The sequence below is a fragment of the Dermacentor silvarum genome, chromosome 1, assembly GCF_013339745.2.
Source record: "Dermacentor silvarum isolate Dsil-2018 chromosome 1, BIME_Dsil_1.4, whole genome shotgun sequence".
Lineage (NCBI taxonomy): Eukaryota > Metazoa > Arthropoda > Arachnida > Ixodida > Ixodidae > Dermacentor > Dermacentor silvarum.
Window position 1 is genome coordinate 258,396,698 of NC_051154.1, and position 25,741 is coordinate 258,422,438.

At 43.9% G+C, this 25,741-nt stretch overlaps 1 protein-coding gene across 1 annotated transcript in view; it reads right to left on the reverse strand.

The window, feature by feature from the left end:
- The window catches only part of LOC119437087 (WD repeat and FYVE domain-containing protein 3), a 235,089-nt gene that overhangs the window by 202,135 nt on the left and 7,213 nt on the right, over window positions 1-25,741 (reverse strand). The window contains exons 3-10 of the mRNA XM_037704162.2: window positions 21,834-21,957; window positions 20,365-20,639; window positions 8,619-8,811; window positions 7,627-7,813; window positions 6,914-7,080; window positions 2,980-3,035; window positions 659-805; window positions 477-574 (exon numbers count right to left, since the gene is read on the reverse strand). Of these exons, the coding sequence (XP_037560090.1) occupies window positions 477-574; window positions 659-805; window positions 2,980-3,035; window positions 6,914-7,080; window positions 7,627-7,813; window positions 8,619-8,811; window positions 20,365-20,639; window positions 21,834-21,957 (1,247 nt within the window). The remainder of the gene's footprint in view (window positions 1-476; window positions 575-658; window positions 806-2,979; window positions 3,036-6,913; window positions 7,081-7,626; window positions 7,814-8,618; window positions 8,812-20,364; window positions 20,640-21,833; window positions 21,958-25,741) is intronic.

Sequence of the window (25,741 nt, forward strand, 5' to 3'; positions counted from 1 at the left end):
AAATGGTCACAGGCTACAACATGGCTTGATATGCAAGACCTACAAGCACTGAACTGCAAGACTTATGCTCCATCCATTAATTTAAAATTATAACCTATTTCAATACATACGGAAGGCTTTCCTTTCACACTTACTGAGATTTTGCAATGGATATAGTACCATGATAAGATTTCCTAAGCATCTCTGTCAGTTATCAGGTAATGTCAAGTTGTTTTTGACTGCTGGTGATGTGGATAACTGACCTCCAGTGAGACCTATCAAGCACAACTTCTTAAAGCTCATGAAAACATTATTTTTGCACTGTAAAATTGAGTATAGAATTCATATGTGCTGCATAAGTCTAAGCTGATCAAATCACTAAATTACCCTGTACATAAAACATCACACTACTACTAGGTACTCTTTTAAAATGTCCAACACACCTTTAAAACTGTAAGTGGTATGCATTTCATGCTGCATTACAATGAACACAATACCTGTTGGTTTTCAGAAGGATGCTAAGGCTGATTAGTTCTTTGCATGGAACAAATTTCAGATCCATGACAATGAACTCCAGAAGCTTAAAGAACTTTTCCTGTAACGAGTAAGAAGAGGCATCAACTGGTAGACATAGCACACTTCATAGAGGTAAAAAAAAAGGAAATACAAAGAAACGAACCTGAATTTCTGAAGTTTTGAGATGGATCTTCTCTGAAAAGTGTGACAAAGGATGGCTGGACTCGAGAATGAAATAATTTGCTTTGTCCGAATGGTAGATGGTACTGATGGCATCAAGAAGCAGGGATGACAAATGCACTGTCTGGGCCTGCAGAAAATAATTATAAAAATTTTAAAACCACCGTGGCCCAGAGTACTCTGCCTTTAAGCAGTGTAATTCTGGTGCTTTTCATGAAATATGCATATTTTTTTAGCTTACAATTCATTGCATGCCATGTGGTTTTCTTGTGCATCAGAATGAAGTTTTGGTACTTATAAAGCAAAAAACCAAAGGGGGTCTAAAGTCAAAGCTTCATTTTCTTTTTTGCCGCCCTCTCTTCGTATAGGTGCTAGAGAAAATATTTTCTTGATGTCCAGATTCATAAGTGTAAGGGTAGTGTCCTATAACTTATAATGCAGCTGGAGATTACTGTTGCCATTATTGTGCCAGTAATTAGAGGAACAATTTTTCCCCTCTGCTACACTAATGTAAGCTGAGGTGAGCTGATAAGTGATAAAAGCCGTTTCTCAGTTGCAATGAACTTAACATTGTTATAAACAAATCAGATTCTGCCCTTCCACAAGTCTTATTTACTGGACAATCCTATCAATCACTGTGTATCAATCAAAGTGCAAAATGCAATAGTATTGCATCAAGCTCTCTCACAATGACTGCCCTTTTCACAAACCCCTTTTTTCCCTTCAAAGCAAATGAGCGAATCTTCCCTCACATCACTGAAGTCCCTAAACTGCTTAAAGGACTAATGACACCGAAAACTTGTCCAACTTCTTTTTTTTTTTAGGTCGCTGATGACACCATAATAACTGTACAAAGCCTCAATTCCTAAAGAGCACCACGGATAATTAATTACAGCACCTCTTACGTGACTAGTTCAAAACGCACGCCAAGTGCAGTGTGGCTTCGGATGCTAAAAATCTCTCCATTCATATCACCGAAAGTCGAGGTCATGTTGTATGCATATATGTACAGTACTAGGCATTGTCACTAATGATGCATCACAACTTTAGAATTTGAAACTATACAAAGTAGCCTCCTCCTTATTTTAATTACCACTCACATAAACACTAGTATTAGGAGTAAATTTACTGCATAATGCCTAGATGAACAGCAATCAGCATGACAAATCGTCTCCAAATGCCACTATAATGGCATGTTCATATAAGAAACGCAAGCTTATGTTAGCTAAAAGCTCCTCTACATAACAGTTTATGCTGACCAGCACTTCTATAAATAGTAGCAAGGCTACTCTCTGGTACAGCAAAAGCCTGATTTTTCAGATTCCCTAGGGACTGCAAAAACATCAGAAAAACCTGGTCGCCCGAAAACACGAATACATGCCCTTTACTGCCCCCAAGGGATCGAATCACCACAGGCACGTCCGAAATAGCTCTGAAGGCCTGCCAGTATACTTATTAGCTGCATTGGTGCTCACACTGTGACAGGAGAGGGCGGGTGCACACGTGTATGTAATTAAAGACTACATATTCTGCACTGTGACAATAGCCCTTTCCATTCTTGGAATGCTTCACTGCGTAACACCACTGTATTGCCGCAAAGCTGACTTTTGGTAACTGCCATTATGCAACGCTTTACTTTCGCCGTTTTTTTCTTCAAAGCCATCCGCAAGGATGACAAAGACGGAGCCAGCGCCAGTGCTGACAGCAGCATATTTTTTTCCATGAAAAACATTGCACCGAACAGCAGGAAGCTTGGTATGTCGAAGCAACTAGGCCTAGCATTGGTGCAGTGGCTACGGCCGCCAGTGGATCGGCGTGCGAGAACGCTGGTTTGACGCTGCGAGATAATCAAAATGGCAGCGGTGGTGGCTTTGATGAATGCCGTTTTGAACCTGCATTCATGGCAAGAAGTCCATAAAACTGGACGGCAAAGGGTTTCGGCATCCGAAATTTCAGACGTCCTTATACATTAGAGATAATGCGGACGCAAAGGCATCCGAATAATCGGTTGACTGCATATTTTTTAGGCAAGGTATGTTGCTTATCAACATTTAATATGTCGAAACTTAAGGCATAGTGCAAATCTTTTCATACTTGGAAGACTGCATCACTGCCTCTACTGAGCTGAATATATAGCTATTTATCACCCTTCTCCCACAGGTTCTTAATATGCCAAGAGAGGAGTAGTGAATGACTTGCTGCGAGTTCACAGTAAATTCACTGAAGTATACCTCTCTCTCCTTCAAACTTCTAAGACACAGCAAACACCATACACATATTTAAATAAGCATGCTCTAAACTCACTTTTGGAAAAACAGTCTGAAGCACTTGGAATGCTTGAATATTTCTGACGCTTGTCCCTGAAAAAGTGCAAGCCTTTTGTACAATTCTTTTTACAAATTTCACAAACATGCATATGTTGGTCATAGTAAAAACAGTGAAATAAAGAACTGCCAGGCCTTCCACTTGGGTGGAGATGGAAGACCAGCGAAGCTGTACTATGGTGGTAATTATGTATTTCCAATTATGACTATTAAGATGTGATGGTGTAATTGGTTATTTGAACGATTAAAGAATGAGAAATATATATGATCTGGTGGTTTTCATTATTTAGTGACCACAGGGACCATGGCCTTACGGTCACTATGATGACAAAGACGCAGCCATGGCCTAGTGGTAGAACGCCCGCCTCGGCTGCGGGAGGCTGTGGGTTTGATTCCCACCGCCGCCGGGCACCCACTGGTTCAAATGGGTACAAGTGTGCCCCGGCCTGGCGTTCGGCTTCCTTCAGCGGTGATACACTTGGGAAAGGAGCCTGCGCCCTGAATTCCCGTCGAAACCAATGTGAGCACGGAAAAAAAAGTGATGTCTGGGCCGCTCCCATGGCGGTCATTTCCCATGTGGCGCCCCAAGATCCTATTGAGGTTAGGTTGAGGTTGAGGCCTTCGGGTTGAGGTCAAACACCCCTTTCCAAGCGTTGAGGTCCCATAATGGCCGAGCACCAGGCTGGGAGCGCGCTTGTACCTATTTTACCGGTAGGTACCCGGCGGCAGCACTTGCCTCCCACAGCCGCGGCGGATGCTCGTCTACAAGGCCGTCTGTGGTTGGACAAGAGGCGCCCAGAGACAAGAGCTGAAATCTCTATTGGGCCCTCTTTCGAGATGTGGACCCCCACGACAGCCGAGCACCAGGCCAGGGGACATCTCTACACACTGTAGAGATGTCCTAGATAGGTGAAGCTACATGCAAGTCACTTCACTAACATTATTGCTTCACAGGAAACCAACTGTCCCATACTAACTCACAAAAAAATTACACCATCTTCTCGTAGGGGAACCCTGAGTAGTATGCAAAGCAGCCATGGGGTCGACTCAAGTTCCCATTAGTTTTCAGTTCGTCGAAAACTTGGTTGAGGTTGTAAAAGTGCAATTTGTTGAAATTACACAGAATGCAGCTATGCCACTGATATGGCTGTATCCCCACTAGGGAGGTGATCTGTTGTGTAGTGTTCCCATATAGCCTGGAAAGCAACAACTCTCTCCTTTCTGAAGTGTTCGACATTTTATAGTATCCAAGAAAACTGCACCATTTGATGTTGACCCAAGCAGCTTCGCATTATCGCGCGCGGAGCCGCAGGTGTTGCCATTCGTTGCGCAATCCAGAGAGGAGAGGAGGAATGCCGAGAAGAGAGTTGAGACAAGGAGAGGAGGGGAGGAGGATGCACCGCCATAAGGGGTATGGCAAAGGTTGGCACGTTCTTCATAAACACGTCACCAACGCCGCGCGCGTTTGGTGCGAACGCGGGCAAAACGCCGCTGCGGTCAAGAACAGTTGTGCGTGTTGTTTGTGTGACCGCACACAACCGCTGTCAAAACACTGGCTACGTGACAAACGGCTAAACACCGTTGTCGACACTGTTTGGGAAGAGGCGGGCGAGAGCCCTGAGAGAGTCGGCGGCAGAGGCTGGCAGGGCTACGCGCATGCGCCGCAGTGGGAGAGCGGGCACGCACACGCAGTCTAGGGTGCCTTGATGCCCTCCTCGTCCAACACTCCCCTTCCACTGCGAAGTCGCGTTTGCTCTCTGCTGTGCGTTCGCTCCCCTGTGAAAGCGAGCGTCCCTCACCCTCGTGCGCTTTCACTCGCACATACAGCATAGGGCCAATGAGAGTTTTTTTCTATTGCCGGATACGACGATCGAAAGGTGAGCCCTTAACAGCTTCGCTGTAAAAGTGCAATTTGTTGAAATTACACAGAATGCAGCTATGCCACTGATATGGCTGTATCCCCACTAGGGAGGTGATCTGTTGTGTAGTGTTCCCATATAGCCTGGAAAGCAATGACTCTCTCCTTTCTGAAGTGTTTGACATTTTATAGTATCCAAGAAAACTGCACCATTTGATGTCGACCCAAGCAGCTGAACAATAATAATAACAAACCTTTTTTTTCGCAATGCAGCGTAAACTGCACCACAGCCTCGGAATGATTCAAGAATTGCCCAAAAGACCAAGAAATAGCTTCCATTATCATCTTTACTAATGATGAGTTTTATTCATTCCTTGCAAGGGCTGTCAGGTCCTAACCTGGTTGTTCGATTCTAGCAACGCTAAATAAACATTACTCTACTGACAGCCTGAAGCTCTCAAACATCAATTTGAGTTGACCAATACTACACAACTACCATGCAAACTGTAACAGTAGTATTTGTGCACTTGCAGAAGTGTGGGAAAATTCATTGGCAATGAGCATGCACACTGCACATGTTTAAATTGAGTAATTTCAACAGATATTCATTTTGAAAAATTCATGCAATAAACGCTACATGCAAGTCCCTTCTTTAACATTATTGCTGCACAGGAAACCAACTGTCCCATACTAACTCACAAAAAAATTACACCATCTTCTCGTAGAGGAACCCTGAGTAGTATGCGAAGCAGCCATGGGGTCAGACTCAAGTTCCCATTAGTTTTCAGTTCGTCATTTCCGTTAGGTTGAGGTACGTAGCTACCGGCTTCGCGAGGCCGAAGTTCGGGATCGGCCTGTCGCTGCTGCCGTTTCGTGGCAGCGGCTCGAGCCCTCTTCTCTGCGGTGCTGTCCACAGCGCTGACACTGGCGTTGATGCTGGCACTGTCCGTGGCACTCATCGCGGCGTTGCGGGAGGAGAATAAGAAAAGCAGAGCGCGCGTGTCATTATACCACGAGCTACAGTGGCGCCCCCCAGCGGAGTATGCAGCACCTACCGTCGTGCCTCTAACCTAAGCTGCTTCGCATTATCGCGCGCGGAGCCGCAGGTGTTGCCATTCATTGCGCAATCCAGAGAGGAGAGGAGCGTCGGAGAGGAGGAATGCCGAGAGGAGAGTTGAGACAAAGAGAGGAGGGGAGGAGGATGCGCATGCACAGTGCGGGTGTGGACGCCGCAATCCGGAGAGGAGCGTCGGAGAGGAGGAATGCCGAGAGGAGAGGAGACAAGGAGAGGAGGGGAGGAGGATGCACATGCGCAGTGCGGGTGTGGACGCCGCAATCCGGAGAGGAACGTCGGAGAGGAGGAATGCCGAGAGAGGAGACAAGGAGAGGAGGGGAGGAGGATGTGCATGCGCATTGCGGGTGTGGATGCCGCGCGGCGGATGGATGGAGAGAGGGAGGGAGTGACATAGCCCCGACCATAAGCTGCTTCGCATCTAAAATAGGAGGAACATTATGCAGTATACTATATGGTATGCACAATGCCACATCTGCTGTCAGCCAAGAATTTCCAGCTGGTATACAGTCGAACATTGTTACAATAAAGTTGCATCCGATATATGTTAAAAAATCCCGCCGATACAGGCGAAAAAAAAAAAATCACAATCAGGTTTGCACAAATGAAATGCAAGCATGGTGCCTCCGACAGGTCAACAAAGGGTGTCCTGCCAATTCTGTTGGCTTGTTAATAGCTTGCCATGGCAATACATGGCATGTGAACACAGCTACACTACAAACACATGTTGAGCACCATCGTTAATATACAGCCGTGCTATCAGCGTACTTACACGGGATCAGCATGCGATTGGCATAGATTGCAAGCCAGCCAGCCCGTTGGCCAAAATGCACATGCGCGTCAAAATAATGAAATTGGACTATATAATCAGCGAAAGCGAAGTAGAATGAGGGTGGGCAAGCCAAGTTGTAGGATCTCTTCGTTTTCTAGCACCAAACAAGATGGGGGGGGGGGGGGGGGAGAAAAAAAAAAAGGTCTACAAACCTTTGCCAGACGGCTGTGGTAATGTAAAGCCAGGAATTTGGAAAAGTGAACCTGTGCTGGCTTGGCTAGGCTTCAGCTCATAGTAGCCACAAGTGGTGAGCGAGGTCATTAGAACAGCAAGGTTTCTCAGTGCTTCACAAGCTTCCTGAGAGCTATTTTGCTCCAGTCTGGAATTTATAACATTTTCTTTCTTTAATGACATCCAAAAAGTCTGATCAACGTGTACTCTGTATACAAAAGATGAAATCAACTATCCACTGTTGGCACGGAAATGCACCAATTGTATACGTTTGTACCAAAAATTTCAGTAACATATTCTGGACTTCTTACCAAAGACAGCTCAAAATACGCAAATTCAACACAAACAAGCATAACTATAGCCATTAAAAGCAGCCTAAAGAGGCTGTTTTGAAGGTATTTGATAACATGAAAAACTTCATAGTTTGCAAAACTGCAGAAGCTGAACAAATTCGAAAATGTCTCAAAAACTACAAGCAGTTTATCTACGGCCAGAAAACAATTTTATACTAAATTATTATGCATTTTTATTAAAACCCACATTTAGTGAAATGTGTGTTGTTGAAAGAAAGCTGTCAAGGGTGACATTTTATCATGCTCATTCTTTAAACATTACTAAGCAAAAATATATCAAAGGAAAATGGTGCTTACACCAAGCAACCATCACCAAGTCTAACATTCGACATGCATTTTACCTTAGGAGAAATTCGGAGAGGAACACATATCCTTGGCAAGATCGGAAGTCATCAAGCAGCAGTTGCGAAACCTCACTTGAGTCCTTCAGGAAGCAGAAAATGGTGACAAACATTTCTACAACTTCTAATGGGGAAAGTTCTTGCACTCTTTGCACATTTTCTACACACAGCGCCACACAACCTTTGCCTGCAAAAGAGACAAACATGAAAAGCCATATTAAGAACAGGACCATAAATATCAGAGGTGTTGGAAAAAAAAAATCACCAGACATTTCGTACACCATCAGAGAGAGTGAGTGAACGTTTAATGATATCTGGAGAACTTAGCGTAGTGATAGGCCTGGCATACTACTTCAGGTGACATGGTGAGGGATTAACGAAAGGAAGTGAGGTAAAAACAAAAACAAAGCACGGACACAACACACAAACACATACAGCTCCACACACACGTATTGCTTACGGCTCTTCTGCTTTTAACGAAATTCTGGCTCTCGCACTGTTGGATTGTACATCCCGAATTACTATGACTCGCTTACAACTTCTCCACTTTTTAATGAAATACTGCTTCAATTTCCTGAAGTCAATTTCCTGTCCCAATGACTTCATTATAACTAGGGTTTACCATATTCAGCCACAATCATTTTAAGGAATAAGAAAAAATGTAATTCTTAAATTGAATACTTCAACTTAATAGTATCCAATTATTATATGAAATTTAGAACATACTTACACTCCAAATTTGAAATAACACTTAATAATGGGCAACCTCCAGAAAAAAATAATTAAATTTTAATAGTTGTTGCCAGATATGTGAGCTAGAGGGAATTCACTGTGGACATATCCTGCCAATTTCAGCAAGACATGCTGTGGACTTTGTAGGGTAGTGCCCACTTCCATAGGTGAATGACAGTGGAAAGACTGCAATGTTCCTGACCAGCTGAACAGCAAAGTGTGTCAACCATGGCAAGTAGAGGCGTGATGAGGCCACTCACTATGGATGTAATTGACAACAGGAGCGGTGAGACCATGTCGAGACAGTGTCATGAGCACTTCGGAGGCACTCTTGCGCCACACATTGTTGTACGGTGGACACCAGGTGGTAATGGCACTGAAAAGCAGCGTCAGGTCGTCCTTCCGTGCCAACTCTTCTGCAGGGGCAGGGTGGCTGCACAGCCGCACTAAGACCTGCATGAGACGACAAAATATTGTCACAATGCAAGCACGGAGACAAGACACAAGTAATTAGGCAAACTGTTTAACTAGTGAACGTGGACGCATAACAAAGAAAGAATTCCATAGCTGTGACAGAAACAAGCATGGCATCATATGCTAAACTGAATGCTACAGCTTGAAGCTGACCACAATGCAGGCATCCCTGCTCATTCAAGATTATTTGCTTTTTATTGTGACTGCCAAGAACATCCAAACAGCTGAATTCTTCAGCTGTTTGGATGTACAGCTGCACATCTCTTGTGTGCTGTAATGTGAATTTTATTAAATTTCATAAGTGCACCAAAGCAAAAACAGAACAATCATAATGCATCTAGCAATGTCACCAACACAACACAACACAAGCTTTTTTGCTTTGTGTGAATGAAGCGAGGCTCAAGTGAAGTCCTCTCACAAGAAAAAACTCTCCATTACAGGCAATGAAAATGAACTGCCAAATTAGCTGCTTGTAGGAGTGACAAAATGAAAACCCTTTTAAACAAAACTAAAATGCACATGATGCAGAAATTCATGTTTTTCTCTTCTGCATATGCATTTGCTGCTATTACTACGGTGCACTATGACATACTTATTTGTAATGCAGTCATGGCTATTTTGTTTTTTCCCTCACATATATGTATATATCTACTACAGTGTTTGATCATGTGCCAAGTTGATGTTGCCATGTAAGGTCTTTTGGGCCCCCGTCAAGCTACTATCATAGCTTTCAGCCCAAAATGACCATCCAGTTCTGTTTCTTTTACTGGAAAATAAAGATTGATTTCATTTGACATGTGCACTATCAGCATGATCTAATACGCAATAAGTTTTCTGGACACTAAATATTATAGGAGCAGACCAGGGGTTCTCAAGCATGTTCGTCCTAGAGAACCCTGCTAAGCTCCATGAAATGCCAAGTAACCCCTCTCACCCCCCCCCCCCCCCCCCTAATAGATAGGCTACGCTTAGCACACAGCATGTTTGGGGCCAACAATGGTGTTTGGCAGGCTGCTTTGACGGCGAGGTGCAACACATGTGGTCTAAACTGGGTGCGATCGTTATGAGCCAAGACAAGACAGCAATGCAACTAAGTCATATGCCGAGAAACAATGACCTGAAAACGGTCATTGTTTCTCCCAAACAATTAAGTGCCCCGTGCTTATCGCACGGGGCACTTAATTATAACATTTCATCACAAGAAGTCTTAGAATTAGTGCCGACTCTACTTTCAGTACATTAAAACCTCATTAATTCGTATTTCATAGGACCAAAAAAAAAATGTCTTATTTAACCGAATGTCGAATTATCGAGGGTATCAAGAACACAATAAACAAATACTTACTAGGTCAACACGCTTTTATTTACTGAATGAATCAGCAAACCATGTTTCTATTTTGCACAAGAGCAGTGCGGAAGCTGCAATTCTTGTCACCTCGTGACTGATAATATAGAGCTTGCAGCGAAGCCGTGGCCGCGCGTCTTCATCTGAGACATACTTTTCACTACCACGCGCACATCCTGATTATTTTGTCGCCCGTGAGCTGGTCGCCAACAAATCGTACGTCCAGCACTATGTAGCCGGTGCGCTTCATCTTCGACAGCTTTGCACTGAATCAAAGTGAAACTACTCTTTGCCGCAACCGCTACGGACGAAACCGCGGCCGCTACCACCGCAATCATGGAGGGCAACTATGCACTTATGAAGGGACGCGGCCAGCCGCCAACGCGGTGTTATGCGCAGCAATAATCGCAAGAATAAAGGCTTTAAGGGCACAATTAGGCACGAAGCATTCCAGCATTGCTGTCAGACACGTTTCACGTACGATTTCCACTGACGACAAATGGTGATGCGGACGGATGCGGATTCCGCCGCTTAGTTTGGGTTGGACACTAGCGCTGTTCTTGCTCTTTTGCGTTGCGCATTTGCGGTGCTCCGCGCATTTATTTTTGTAATCTTCCGACGCATACATCAGTGCACACGCTGTCGGCCCTGATCTACAAATGGGAGAAATGCGCGTGGTGGTAAGTTACGGCCTCCGAGATTTAGGTGCAAAAGCTGCCCTTTCGAAGGATGGGTGCCTACAAGCTGCTGGGGGATTTATTGTGCAGTTCGCACGTTTCTGTTATGCACTGTGATGGTGTTTTCCTAACGCGATAGCGTTAAAGGCCTCGTGTCGCAGAAAATCCGGCGTCAGCGTTGATGGCGGAGAAAATCATCCCGAACCACCCCGACCATGCAGGCCCTTCACGTGGCGCAGAGGCACTGGTGAACTAATCGAATTTCCCATAGTAAAATGAGTCACAAAAATCGTAAAGTACGACGTAACCACAACCTACAGACATAATAGCGTTGTATGGCAATTTGACTATATGAGAAATAATTCTCTTACGCGGAAACTTGAACATAAGCCCCTTTTCCAGCATTGCTACCACGCATACAGCGGCACGCCGCTATTTCCTCCTTGAAAAAATACCATCCAGATGGCGCTTGCCTCCTCGACAGCCTAAAACAGCGCTGCATGTAGGCTCCCTACAGCAGCCACATGCCGAGGCGAAGTTGGAGAAAAAGAAAGCTGCAGGTGCTGGGAAGCCTGATAAGCAGCCAGGGATCTTTGAATGCTATCGCGTTCCACTCTTAAAGGCGAAGATTAAGCGTCCTCCAAATTTTTGACACTCGGGAATGGGTAATCAAGGTTCTTTGGATTGAGCGCACCTCGCATTCGCCGTCTTAGCTACTTGGCGAGCGCGAAACCAGGGAAAATTTATCAGTGGTTCGCGGAACCCACTTTGAGACCCATGAACTAGACCATGGGTTCTCAAAGTGGGTTCCACGGAACCCTGGGGTTTCGCAGGCCCCTGCTCGGGGTTCCGCGAGCCACTGATAAACTTTCCGTGGTCCCGCGCTCGCCAAGTGGCTAAAGCGGCGAACATGAGGTGTGCTCGATCCCAAGAACCTCCATTACCCATGCCTGAGTGTCAAAAAGCACTGCACAGTGCGTAACGGCAACGCGCGAACTGCGCAATAAATCCGCAAGCAGCTTGTCCGAAAACGGGCAGCGCGCCTAAGCTTTCGCACTCGAATCGGCTTAAATCTCGGAGGCCGTAACTTACCACCCACCATGCGCATTTCTCCTGTTTGTAGATAAAGTAGGTGCCGATAGCGTGCGCACTGACGTATGCGTCAGAGGAATAAAAAAATTAATGCGGGCCGCAAAAGAGCAAAAACGGCGCTAGGGTCCAAAAACGAAGCGGCGCAGTCCACAACGCCATGTTCCTCAGCAGCAATCGTACGCGATACGTGATTGACAGCAACGCCGGAATGCTTCGTTGCTAATTGTGCACTCAAAGACTCTATTCTTGCGTGAACTGCCACGTGCAACACCGTGTTGGCGGCTAGCCACGTGCCTTCGTAAGTGCGTAGTTGCCACCTATGATCGCGTCGATAGCCATCACAGTTTCGTCCCCAGCGTTTGCGGCAAACAGTAGTTTCGTTTTGACTCTGCGCACGCGTCGGCTGCGTGCTTTCACAACTGCGTAGTCGCCATCCAAGATCGCGTCGATAGCAACCGCGGTTTCGTGCGTGCTTGTTGCAGCAAACGGTACTTTCGTTTTGACTTGGTGCGCGCGTTGGCTGCGTGCTTTCACAACTGCGTAGTCGCCATCCATGATCGCATCGATAGTGACCGCGGTTTCGTGCGCGCTTGTTGCAGCAAATGGTACTTTTGTTTTGGCTTGGTGCGTGCGTCGGCCGCCGGCCTTCTGAACTGCAAGGTCATCGTCCATGATCGCGTCGATAATGGCCGCGGTTTCGTCCGCAGCGGTTGCGGCAAGCAGTAGTTTCGCTCGTGCAAAGCTGTCTAAGAGGAAGGGCACCGGCTACATTGCGATGGACGGCCAATTTGTTGGCGACCAGCTCACTAGCGAAAAAATAATCGGGATGTGCACACAGTAGTGAAAAGCGTCTCAGATGAAAAGACGCGCCGCGGCCGCGCTGCAAAGGATGTCGCGAGGCCTTTGCCGCTGCTAGCTCTAAACAGTCATGAGATGACAAGAATTTCAGCTTCCGCATTGCTCTTGTGCAAAATAGAAATTGACTTGCTGATTCATACAGTAAATAAACGCGTGTTGACATAGTATGTATTCATTTATTGTTTACTTGCTACCCTCGATAATTCGACATTTGGTTGATTAGGAAACACGGGGGGGGGGGGGGGGTTCCTTGGCGCTTCATGGAGCTTAGCAGGGTTCCCTGGAACGAACATGCTTGAGAACCCCTGAACTAGACGTTAGCAAACGACAACATTTCAGCTGCACACGGAATGGTGACCGATAATTGCAAATCAAGAATAAAACATCAAACTGTATATTTTGAATACCAAACACGTAAAATGATCATGATTAAGTAAAAGTGCAACTACATCAACAAATACTTGCCGATTTCGTTTACAACCACTGCAAGCAATGATGTGCAGCCAGTAAAAGATGTGCAAATGTAAAGGCAATCAAGGAAACGACATGGCACAATTCCAGCTGCAGACTAATGCAAGATGCTTCTGCAAAATGGTCGTGGAGGGCATAATAAGTTGACTGATTTATTTGTGGAGTTTAATGACCCAAAGCAACACTGGGGCCATGAAAGGTGCCGTAATGGAGTGCTCAGGAATCATTTTGACTAGCTGGTGATTCTTTAATGTGCGCCTAAACACAAGAACACATGGGGAACCCCTCTGCGGCACCTGGTCTAGCTGTCTGCTCAGTCAAACACACCAAACTGTTATTATTGACAGAATACCCCCTGGTTCTTGCTGATCCCGCGGCTGCCCAGGTTATGGGGTCGCTTGCCACTGGATCACAGAGTTGCCTCTCCGTTGGTGGTGTTCACAGTCTAAGTGTTGACAGCGGGTGCATTTCATAGGTAATAGCATCTCATCATGGCAGCATGGTATACCATGAAGATTAAGCTCCAAGTTCTAACTGTACTTTGAGCCATCTGTTCCCTTAATTTTATCTTGGTGTCTCTCTTTCTGAGGTAACCTCCTGTACACATGCCTCGCCCTGCTTCCCATGATGAATAACAACAAAGAAAAATTCACCTAGGTCTGCGCCCTTGTAGCAAACTACGCATCTTGCAAGCAACCACTTTTTCTCCCATTTCTACCATCCTGCCTTGGCTCACTCAATTCCTGAATGCTATCACTGAAATCAGTGACAACAGCAAGTGGTGCAGTCCTGGCTAGTGTACAATATAGTATTTCAGTACGTGACTGACATTGCGAGTAAGAAGAAAGGGGGCTTGCTGTAAGCTTGCGAGCACGAATGGCTTCGTCTAATTTTCTTGCTCCGCATAGATCCACTGGGTGCTGATTTTTTGCACTGTTATTTGGGGTGTGCAAGTATTCTAAATTTCGAATACAAATCAAATAGTCTTTGCTATTCGATTTGTATTTGATTTGAATCAATCAGCAATTGTCGAATATTCATTTCTTTTGAATATGTAAGAAATAACAACACTAATGGTGCCTCAAAAGAGAGAAAACAATGGAAGTGAGGACTTTTCCGAATGATTCTGCAACAAGAGAGCTGTGGTTGCTGTTAAGACGAACCAGTGCCTTGGCGAATGCATGGGGCAGATAACTTCTGCTCAATAATTTTCCATCATTCGTTATGAATGCCTCACTTTTAGGCAGCTTATACGCGAATTTGTTGTCTGGATTAGCGGAAAACCATTTATTATTTAGCTATTCACACCATGTGTCCAAAGCAATGTGTGGTTCTTTATTATCACACTTCTCTCCTTGAGCAAACACAACCCTCTACGTGGCTCTTGTTTCATTACTGTCATTGTCATGGTGCACAAGATAACTGAAAGCAGTTGTTTCTCATTCACAAGCTCCTCAGTTGACCAATGCCCATATATGAACTGGTGGTCATAAACATGCCTGTAGATAAGCCATGTAAAAAATCTCAATAAGACTCTTTTTTTACCAAAAGGATTTCGTGCAAACTTTACATTTCACTGTGTTTAGAAGGAAAAAAAAAGAAACCAATATTCAATTCAATATTCTGATGTCATTTTTCTTGAATGTTCATACTTGATTTGAAAATTTGAACATTTGGACGCTCCTACCACCATTGGAACTCATGCCTAGATAGATGTGCCAACGCAACTCTTCGACTGCTAATGATGGTGAATGGCACATGTGCACACGTCATTTTAGGTCAAACTATGCGAAGTGCGGAATTTTGTGGATCAATATACCACAAGACATGGCCCACATAAATGTACTAGTGCTGGCTGGGACCTTCAGATGAAATTGAATTAGGTGAAAAATTTAATGAACTGGTGTATTCAAATTACTGGAAGTCTACTGTATATGTGCCACATCATGCAAATAAAACTGAGAAGTAGCATGCGTTTACGCATCATCATTTGTAGTTTACAATATTGTACTTTGCAATTGTATCCTGTGGTAAAAAAACTAAAGGTAACAAAATCAATATTCCAATCTGATTCAATATGTGACTTCTTGCACCACTGTTTGACACTATATTCTAGTTGAATATGACTTAAGCCGAGACTTTTATATAGCACATATATAATTCCATTATATAGCACATACAGGGTGTTTCAGCGAGCACTTTCAAAAATTCTCAAAGGTTGCCTGCGGCAGATAGCACAATTCTAGTTCGTGAGCTGGTCTACTCGAAGAGGCGGACATTACTTGCACAAGAAACTGAAATGCATAATCGAAAAATTTTTTTAAATCCACTAATTAGGTTTTTAACTAATTACCTGATGGCCCATATTGCAATTTACAAATTGTAGCCATGGAGTTCGCGAGGCGGATCCACTTGGAACAAATTCTCAGGATGACACCAGTTTCGAGATATTAAGTCCCGAACTTTGAGGAGAAAGGCATTGGCGTGCGTACCAGTTAGTTTCTTGACAAAACGTCGCTTTATGCATTGAAGCACAAAATTAACTGGAATGCCAATGCATTTCTCCGCAAAGTTCGGGAATTAATATCTCAAAACTGGCGTCATCCTGAGAATTAATTCCAAGTGTATCCGCCTTGCGAACTCCACGGCTACAATTTGTAAATTGCAATGTGGGCCGGGCCACCAGGTAATTAGTTAAAAACTTAATTTGTGAATTTTTGTTAATTAGTCGAGCATGCATTTCAATTTTTGTGCAAGTAATGTCCGCCTCTTCTAGTAGACCAGCTCATTAACTAGAATTGGGCTATCTGCCACAGGCAACCTTAAATAAATAATGAAAGTATTGGCTGAAACACCCTGTATATAATTCCAATTCACCTGCCTCTACCACCAGATGCCTCAGCAAAAAAAAAAAAAAAAAAGATGACCTTAGATCTCTTGCAATATTTCAAAAGTGGACCTCCTCACATATCTCAGGCACAAAGTGGTAGAGCACAGTGCCAATGGCAGCAGCTAGGCAACGTTGGTGAGGACAAGACTTCCATTAATTAGATTGCACCGCTCATGAGTACTATGGCTGAGCTGAGCTAAGCTCGGACATGATGGAGAGCATAAACACCTTACAGGTACCCATTAGCAAACACAGTCAACGTCTGATTTTTCGGACTCCCTAGGGACCGCGAAAACGTCCGAAAATCAGGCAGTCCGAAAAAATGAATGTATGCCTTTAAGTGCCTTTAGCTCTTTCGTTAACGTGCCGATAGAAATCGATTAATTTGATCAACAGTTTTTTTAAGCATTATTCAACTCTTTCCTTACCACGGCACTAGGCATCGATCACCGGTGACCGAAGTTTTTGAGTGCCTATTTAAAAAAAAACGCTGCGCTCCTGGACTCGTAGCGCCATCTCGGTGATTGCATACAAAGTACAGTTTCCGTTTCTGTGCAGTTCACATTTTTACCGCACGGCGGGGATTTTGAAAGGGCGCACGAGCTCAAAGGCGCACTTGAGAGGTGTGATGGCGTCGACATCCAGTACCGTGCGCGCTCGAAAGAAAGCAGTTTCGCTTAATCCCGACGATCTTAGAAGCGATCTTTTGGACTTTTCGAGCAGTGATGACCTTGACATCAATGTCGCGTCGTCGAGTTTAGTTCGGATGAGGAAACTTCAGCAGATCAGCCGGGAACATCAGCTGTTACCCACTGGAAAGTTTCATTTTCGCCTCCCGTTTTGTTTATTGATATTTACAGCCAGTTCAATCGCCCTGTTAGTGTCCCAACTATTATTTTCTTTATTTATGGTGTGTCCACTTAATTTGGACAAGACGTGCAGCCACCAGTTTCGGCCCCAGAGAGATCTGGGCATTGACCTTGGGATGACACTCCGTAGGGGTCTGAAGCGGCTGGTGAGAGCTCTCCTGTTTTTTCGTCTGTCCTTCACGGCAGAGGTCGTTCATGTTATATGACCGGGGACGTCAATTCACAGCGGACATCGTGGAAGAGCTTCTATGTTTATGTGACTTGCACCTCAGGCACTCGACGCCGTATCATCCGCAAATGAACGGCCTCACTGAGCGCACTAATTGATCACGAATATGCTTTCCATGTATGTTGCGTCCTATCATAGGAATTGGGATGACGTTCTACCATTTATTACGTACGCATACAACACCGCCAAACATGAGACAACCGGTTACAGCCCCTTCTTCCTTCTATATGCTCGCCCGCCCCGGTATACGCTCGACACTGTCCTCTCTTTTTACCACCACGACAATCCTGCGGTCGCGGATACGGTATGGCTCGCTGAAGAGGCTCGGCGACTTGCGCGTCTTCGGACTTTGGCATCGCAAGAAAACTCCAAAGCACGCTACGACGCACGACATCGGCCTGTTACATATCACCCTGGTGATCTCATTTGGCTTTGGACTCCCACAAGGAAGCGCGGCTTGTGCCAAAAGCTGCTGGCAAACTACGATGGACTGTATGTTGTCATCGACAAGATCAGCGACGTGAACTACACTCTCGCGCGCCTCACGAACACTGGTCAACGCTCTGCTAGGACACAAGTCGCGCATGTCGCCAGGTTGAAATCATGCACGCCACGACAAGCCAGTTGACTCGCCCAGTGGGCTTTGTCTGCGAGGAGAGGTCCGTTGCGTCCAAGCGCGTAAAAGGGACGTGCGGATAAAAAGGAGGAAGGAAGAGAAAAACGACGACTGTGCAGCGGCCATTCCTGCTGTTCGTAGCCTGCTGTTCGTAGCCTGCTGTTCCTGCTCTAGCACGCCTAAATAAACCCCTTTTCCCCGTGCTTGTAACAATATAAACACCAACAAATATTCACGGATGCATATCCTGGACAAACCGGCGTAGAGAATTATTTTCTCTGAATATATGTCTATCATTAGGAAAGTTTGCCGTGAATTTCATTAATTATTTGTGTTTGGTAATTTTATTACATATTTTGTAAGGAGTTTCTTTTCCGAAATGTACTTTTGAAATGTGCGTTTAGTACTCATGTTTTTGTATGTAATATTATGCTGTAAATTATTCTTTTTCTTGAAAAAGAAATCGTAAGTAGGACCAACCAAGAACATGAATGCTTCACTACGTGTCATGTAATTTTTCTGAACTCAAAGAGTACTTTATCTGTGGGTATTATTCTTTAAAGAAATGTTGCCAAGGGATATATCAACAATTTGTATATTTTGGAATTTCTCTAAAAACATTTTTGCCGGAGGTGTTACTTCATACGAAAATTTTTTTTGAGAATTTCTGGTTTTTTTTTGTTTAAGAAATTTTTTGTAGCAAATAACATTTCTGTATTTTTTTAAATAAATATTATTTTAAAAACGTTCATTTACCTTTAGTTTTATATACTGCATGACACTAAACTTATTGGCTGTTGCACAAAAACTTCTTCACTCAAACATACAAAAAACAGCCATTTACATTGAAGTTCTTTTACTAGCAACATGCTTGCACTGTCTACAATGACGACTAAACGTTAACTATTTTGTCAGATATTACAATTTTTGGAAGATTGGGGAGCCTGGAATAATGCAACTTCGAATGGAGGTATTGTCAAAACTAGCCTCCAGTGCTTGTAGTACTTTTTCAATAAAAAGACTCAACACTTGCGCTTAGGTCGAATTGGCAACATAATTTTTAAATGACAGCAGCAGTGAAGACACAGAAGATTCTCTCGGGTTGCCAATTTTCTGATACAATGTATCGGCTGTTTTAATGATCTCGCAAACAACGGTAGATGCTCATTAGTGCGTGTTATTTTGATAATTGTGTTCGACTAATACCAAGTGCAGCCTTATTTTTTCCACTAGGGCTGCTTTTATCCATCAGCACTTTTATGTTCCGTTACAGTGACCCCTTTGCAGGATTGGTATGCTTCAACCCAATACGAGGAGCATGCTTGATCGCATAACACAGCTGTATTGCGGCAAAGCTGACTTTCGAGTGTTTTCCACCTTTACAACTCGGTCTATCTTGCGCACACGGCGTCCTCATCCGACAAGCCCAGACGGGCTCTCTTCTTTCTCCCATACGTCTACACCTCCTTCGTGCATTCGCGGAAGAGCCCCCTTCGCGATGTCACAGATGCGGCGGTCATCCCAATGGCTCTCACATACTGTGGTCCTGCCCTCCTCCCCACCCTTCCCCCCCAACATCCACCAACCTATCCCCTACTCCTACGGCTGCTTGGTTGACTCTTGCAGCATCATTGCTGGCTCAGCGGTACCTGGCAACCTTCATCGCTGAAGCGATGAAAGGCATGCCCGGCGGGACCCTGGACTGAGGGACCCTCTCCACAACTGCTACTCTTACTTTTTATTTAATAAAGTATATCACCATCCCTGCTTTACGCGCTTCAACACCATCGGCGAGGATAACGAAGGTGGGGTCGGCGCCATTGCCGACAGCGGCAAATCCTTTAGAAACAACATGGCCCCAAACAGCAAGAAGCTTGACAGCGAACATCGAAGCAGCTAGGCCCAACGACAGCACAAGAACAACTAGTACTGCTGCCAATAGATTGGCGTGAGATCGGTGGTTCGAGGCTGCGAGATAATCAAAATGACGGCAGCGGTGGCTTCAAATAGGTTGTTTCGAACCAGTGGTCACACTAAATAGTCTGAAAAATTGGATAGTGAAAGGCTTCAGCGTCTGAAATTTTAGACGGCCTTATGCATTGGCTCTATAAGGCACCACGAAGGCATCCAAATTATCAGACGTGTCCAAAAAATCTGTCGTTGACTGAACAGTCGAACACCGTGATAATGAAGTCGCATCTGAAATAAAAATACCTTATATATCAGATATTTGTTATAAGTACATTTTTGTTACACACTGATCTCAGTCTAAAAACGTCTAGGTTTGCTTCATTACATTCATGTTTGTTATATCAAGGTTCGACTTATTTGTGTGCACTCCCTCTCAGTAATTGTTAGATGCCCTGAGATGCTGGCCCAGAGTAATGGGTGGTCACGACTTCTCGCAAGACCCGTTGATGAACTTATGCATTTGAAGTGCAATATTTTTCAGTGCCAATGGAATGCACTTCCATGTCGTGCTCACCTGAACGAACACTTTCTGGAGCAGGATCCGGCGCTCGCGGGGCGTGAACTCGCAATGGGGCTCCAGGCGGTCAGGGTCACGCAGTTGTGGCAGATCGAAGAACAGGTAGAGGCACTTGACCAACGTAGACGGCAATGCGCTCGAGGTCATCACCTCCACCAGTGGGGCCCCGCCACTGGCCAACAGGTTCATGGTGGCCAGCAGCATCCAACCGCGGCTCTGCTCCTCTGTGCTCTCAATTTCCAGGAATTGTGCAATGGCACTGCTCGCACTCTCTGGGTTATACAGAGATGGGAGGGGCGGGGATGCAAGCATGTGTTTATGGATTACACAACTGCCCGTGACATAATTGATGAAATCAACAGCGCATCTAAACAAGCTTGCCAGATGTAATTAAAGGTGACATGTCAGGTTATGAATGCAAAGGCAGTTAAAATGATACTTCCAGTAGTATACACCACTAGTTTATAAACTGCTAGTAGCCATACAGGTGCATTTACTGCTGCACAAGGTGCTACCTTCATTCCATCACACACAACAGTTAGAAAATAGTCAAGGCATTAATTGGCATCGCTGAGCCACGTCATGCTGTCCATGACCGGAATCAGCAATTCTATCTGGTGTGAAAGTCCACCTTAATTTAAGGGGCTCACGCAACAGTACATGCAATGCCTGCAATTTGGGAAAAAACTGAAGGCAGTGCAGTCCAAAAGAAGCCTTCATTCAGTCTTTTTAAGTGACTCGCTATTATTACTATGAAAAAGAAGCATTATCTTTGCTTTTTACATGATCTTCATGGTAGTTCGATATAGCGAAGTACTAATACAACGGCCACTTTTTGTGGAATTTGTCTGTCACAAGTGGGCTAGGCAACACCAATGATGAATACCAACAATGCACATTAGCATCATTAGCTTGCTTAGGAGAGCTGGTTTTGTAGTTTTTCATCCAGCCACTATAGTCAGCTCTATGCACAAATACCACATTATGTCGAGCTCTATGGTAGCTACAGGACTGGGTGCAGTCACCTTTTTAGTCACTGCCGATCACATGAAACTCCCGACACCTCCGACCAACACCATGCGGGTGAAAGGTTGGTAAAAGCTGTAGACACATAGGCAGGTTGTGAGGAATGTGAATGGACATAAATTTAGCAAAGTACAATGTTGGGCTGCATGGTGCACAGCTGTCAACGTTAGTGGCGCAAAAGGTGACTACACACTACAACATGAATTTATGCCTTGTGGGGTTGCCTGTATTTTGCTCTGTATCTGCACATTCATACAAAAAACCAAATTTATTTCCGGGTTTGATGCTCTTTTTGTCCATCCATTTTTTTCTTCCACAATTTCTTGTGCCACAAACATTGACTAACATAGACTTAGATTTTTAGCATTTTGTGTAATGTAAAAAAGTTATTTGTAAGAAAGAAATATATGAATGCATATATAAAAAGAGGCAACACCAACCTGTACTTTGATTTGAAGCCCGTCTCCGAATCTCGGAAACCATGAGCTTGGAAACTAGCTTGGAGAATGCTAGCACATCGCTGAACTTGTCAATAATATCCGCAGCAGGGCTGTTCTCAAACACCTACAACACAGAAGTCAGAACTTTCATAAGAAAGGTAGCAGAGCAGAATCATTAGATAAGTCAACCCCACTTACAGAAAAAAAAAAAAAGACAGTTCCAACTCTTATTCCTTTAATGACACAATGCTCCAAGTAGTAAACAGCCAAACAGGCCAACCCAGCAAAGTAAACACCAGCAACATCAGCCCCCCCCCCCCCCCCCCCCAGTGGCTGTTAATCCCCAAATGAACTTCAAACGAATTACCAGCCTGAAATCCAACCTCTCAGCATTTGCTGCTGACACAGCATAACGGGACATTAAAGTGAAAAAATTACACAGGTTAGATTGATAAAGTTTTTTGTTGAAACTTATTGTTTTGTTAATTACATGGTAAAAGGTGGATTACTAAAACAAGAAATGAAGGCCAATATCTATTTATTAAATTTTGTGTGGAAACCCCAGAACTCGTATGTCAGTGCAATATCATGGATTTTAAAGTATATTTTTCTATTTGGCAGTTGTGGCGCAGTAAATGTTCTCAAAGCTTGCCAAGTTCAGTTTTCAAGTACATTAGAATAGAATGTAGTCTATATTTACTGATTAAAAAAAAAAACTAGGCCTGCAGAGATGCCTTAAAAAGCCATGAGGTCATGGTGAACTGGCGCAGGAGCTTCAAAGCTACACCGCCACCTGTCTAAGTTTTTTTTTTTTTTTTTTTTTCTGGCTTTTCAATGGTAATACGATTATACTGCATTTTTTTTTTTTTTTTTGATATTGTGCAAGGGCAAGGGTATTGTGCAAGGGAAAATAGTGGCACAACACCTGAGCCTAATATTATTCCTGTTGCTTAGGTTTCTCTATATCTCACAAGTAAGCATTCCCTCCAGTAAACAGCGCCCGACGGCACTGTGGCATTGAAAAAATCTTGTCACTGATAGGGTGGTGGTGTCGTCTGGTGGCGGAGAAATAATACCACTGAGCCAACACTCTGGCCTGCGAGATCAGGCAGTGTGATGGAGGTCACATCACACCACCTCAAATTCATGCCAGTACAAAAGCTCGAAGCAATGATGGGTGGATCATGATGGGTATTATGACAACTGCATAGCCTTTGAGAGCCTTGCAAAGGTGCTAGCAGCATTTGTGTGCCGCTTTCATACAAAATGTATTCATAAAGTTTTTGTTGCAAAATAATCGTGAGGCTATGGATCTTTGATACCAGACACATTAACCTAGACTGGTAGATTACAGTTCTGCAATTTGGAACAGCTTAGTTGCACCAGGCTAGAGTGTACTACAACCTTTTTTTGAGTGGCGCAATCACTTCTCGCCGTCTGAGGCATATTTTGTTGCCAGTAGCAGCGGCGCCACAGTCCCCAACTAATGAAGGAGCATTGCCCTAAAGCATGTCGGGCACTGGAACACGGTTGGTCTAGAATGCCCATCGGGTGTCTGACCAGACGCGTGCTCCAGACCGGCCATGGGTAGAGCTACCAGTGTGCTAGACGCGCTCAATAGCTAGCGACGACAACGCCACTGCTACGAGCAGCGCAACATGCGTGATAAGGTGGGGCGTGGCAGTCGGCGTACTGTCTATATATTCTAATTCACTGTAACCAGGCTATCACAAATTCGAAGGATAAGCAGCAACACAGCCTTCAAATTACCACAGCAGCCGTCAGTGACTCCGCTCCATGCCAGTGACTCAACCTGGCAACTTCTAACTTTTTCATCATTAAAAAAAAAAAAAAATTAACAAGTAAATATATGAAAATACAGTGAAACCCAGGACACTGGCTTGATGTCATCAGTACCACAACTGTGGCACAAAATTGAAAAATGAAAAGTCTGGCTTTCATTTACCAATCTTTTTTTTTGGAAAGAAATGTCAATAGAGTTTAAACAAATCATCTGCTATTCGAATCTCACTTACTGTTTCTCTTTATTGTCTGTTTAAATAATGAATCACCAATACTCATAAACTAGCAAAATATTGAAGCAAGGTTTTACGGCAAGGTTCAAATGACTGCTTGTGCAGAGTTACCCGTCGAGTATTTAAGCAGCGTAAACAGAAGAGGGAAATTCACCTCACAGGAACCCCTACATAGTCTCATGAAAGTTCAAGATGATGCTAGCCCATTGTACTACCTCGTTGAATACTACTTCAATTGTGCGGGAATTATTTTAGTGCATGTTTTGGCATCTCTACAGCATCAAATGTGGCATTGAACTGTCAAGCTGCTCATGGTCGATACAAAGTTGCAGAAACACACCACAGGCAAAGTGTTTATCGTGTCTCATAGAAATGTAACCAAGCTGAGAAAAATAGCACATTGGAATTTAAGTAGCTATTCCATGCAGCTTGCTTTGGTTTGCTACAAGAGCTAATATAGAAAACAATATGTCCGCAGTTTACAGGGATGCACAGAGACCGTTGACAAAAAAGGCTTGCACTGATTTCATATCCCTATCTTGAGGGATCCATGTACATGGATCCTCTCAAGTACATGTCTCATACTAGCATTTCGGATGGAAGAGAGAGGAAACCGCTTCAGGCTTCGAGGCATGGAATGATGGGGTTAGATGCCCCAATCAAACACATGGTCTACGACAGATGCCTTAGCAAAAGTTCCTGGATTATTTTTGTCCAACTGGCGTTCTTTAATGCACACCCAAAGCATGGTACACAATTAATTTTGCACTCCAATAGCATTGAGCTTGGAAATGTTAGAGCTTTCAAATTATCGAATCTACTCGTATACAGATCAAGTGTGAAAGCGTCAACTCCCTACAACTATAAGACCCATTTTTTTTCCTGTTCTTTCTTTTTGTTTTTGTATTTTTTGTTCAAACAGATCTTACAGACGGATATCTAAATAGTGGTATTAGTCTGAAAATTTCTGATGAGCAGGCACAACTTTACTATTACTTGGCTTCCATTCTGCAATTTCAACATATGCCCTAAAATGAATTTGAGACAGTTAGCACATCTTGCTCATTAGCTACCTGGACACTGATTTGTTGAGCAGGTAATGGTTGTCTGTTCTCGTAATTCACCTGAAATGGTGGAATTGCACTATAGGTGCATAGAATTTTTTTAAATTGTTCATACTATAAAGAGTTAATTGCTGAGAATATAAAAAAAAAAGTGCACTGGAATATAAGTGAACCAGCTTGACAAAAATCTGAACATAATTTTTTTTTTTTAACAGGAAAGTTTGTCCTTAGCTTAAGATGAGCGAAACTACTTCCCCATTAACAACTGAATCCTATTTCTTGATGTCACAAGTGGCAGCACGCTTTGCAAGAGTTTATCTTCTTAACACTCTTTGCCAATATTCATTCCCCTCGGAAGGGCATCTTCTGCACTGCCTAATGGGTTACTACTAATCCATTTGTTGAAGCTCATCCAAATTAAATGTGACCAAGACATCAGATTCAAGAGATCCAAAATTAAATGTGATCGAGATCTAGTGATTCTGGAGAAGCAACCCTGTTCCACTAAAATAGCATGTCCTTTTGTCTCTGTAACCTGGACAGAATGTGTTCCATGGTTTCAAATGTACTTAATTCACAAGCTCCCTAGCCTAATTACATAAATACCAACAAGTTTGCTTCAGCTGTCTGTACCATGATCATATATTTTCTTGCCTTGTTTTTGGGCCTTTTCCCACCTTCCTTCAGGGCCTTTATGTCCTCGATCTCCTTCCCAACACAGAGTAGCATGTAGGTGTCTAAATATCATCATCATCATCATCAGCCTATATTTTATGTCCACTGCAGGACGAAGGCCTCTCTCTGCGAT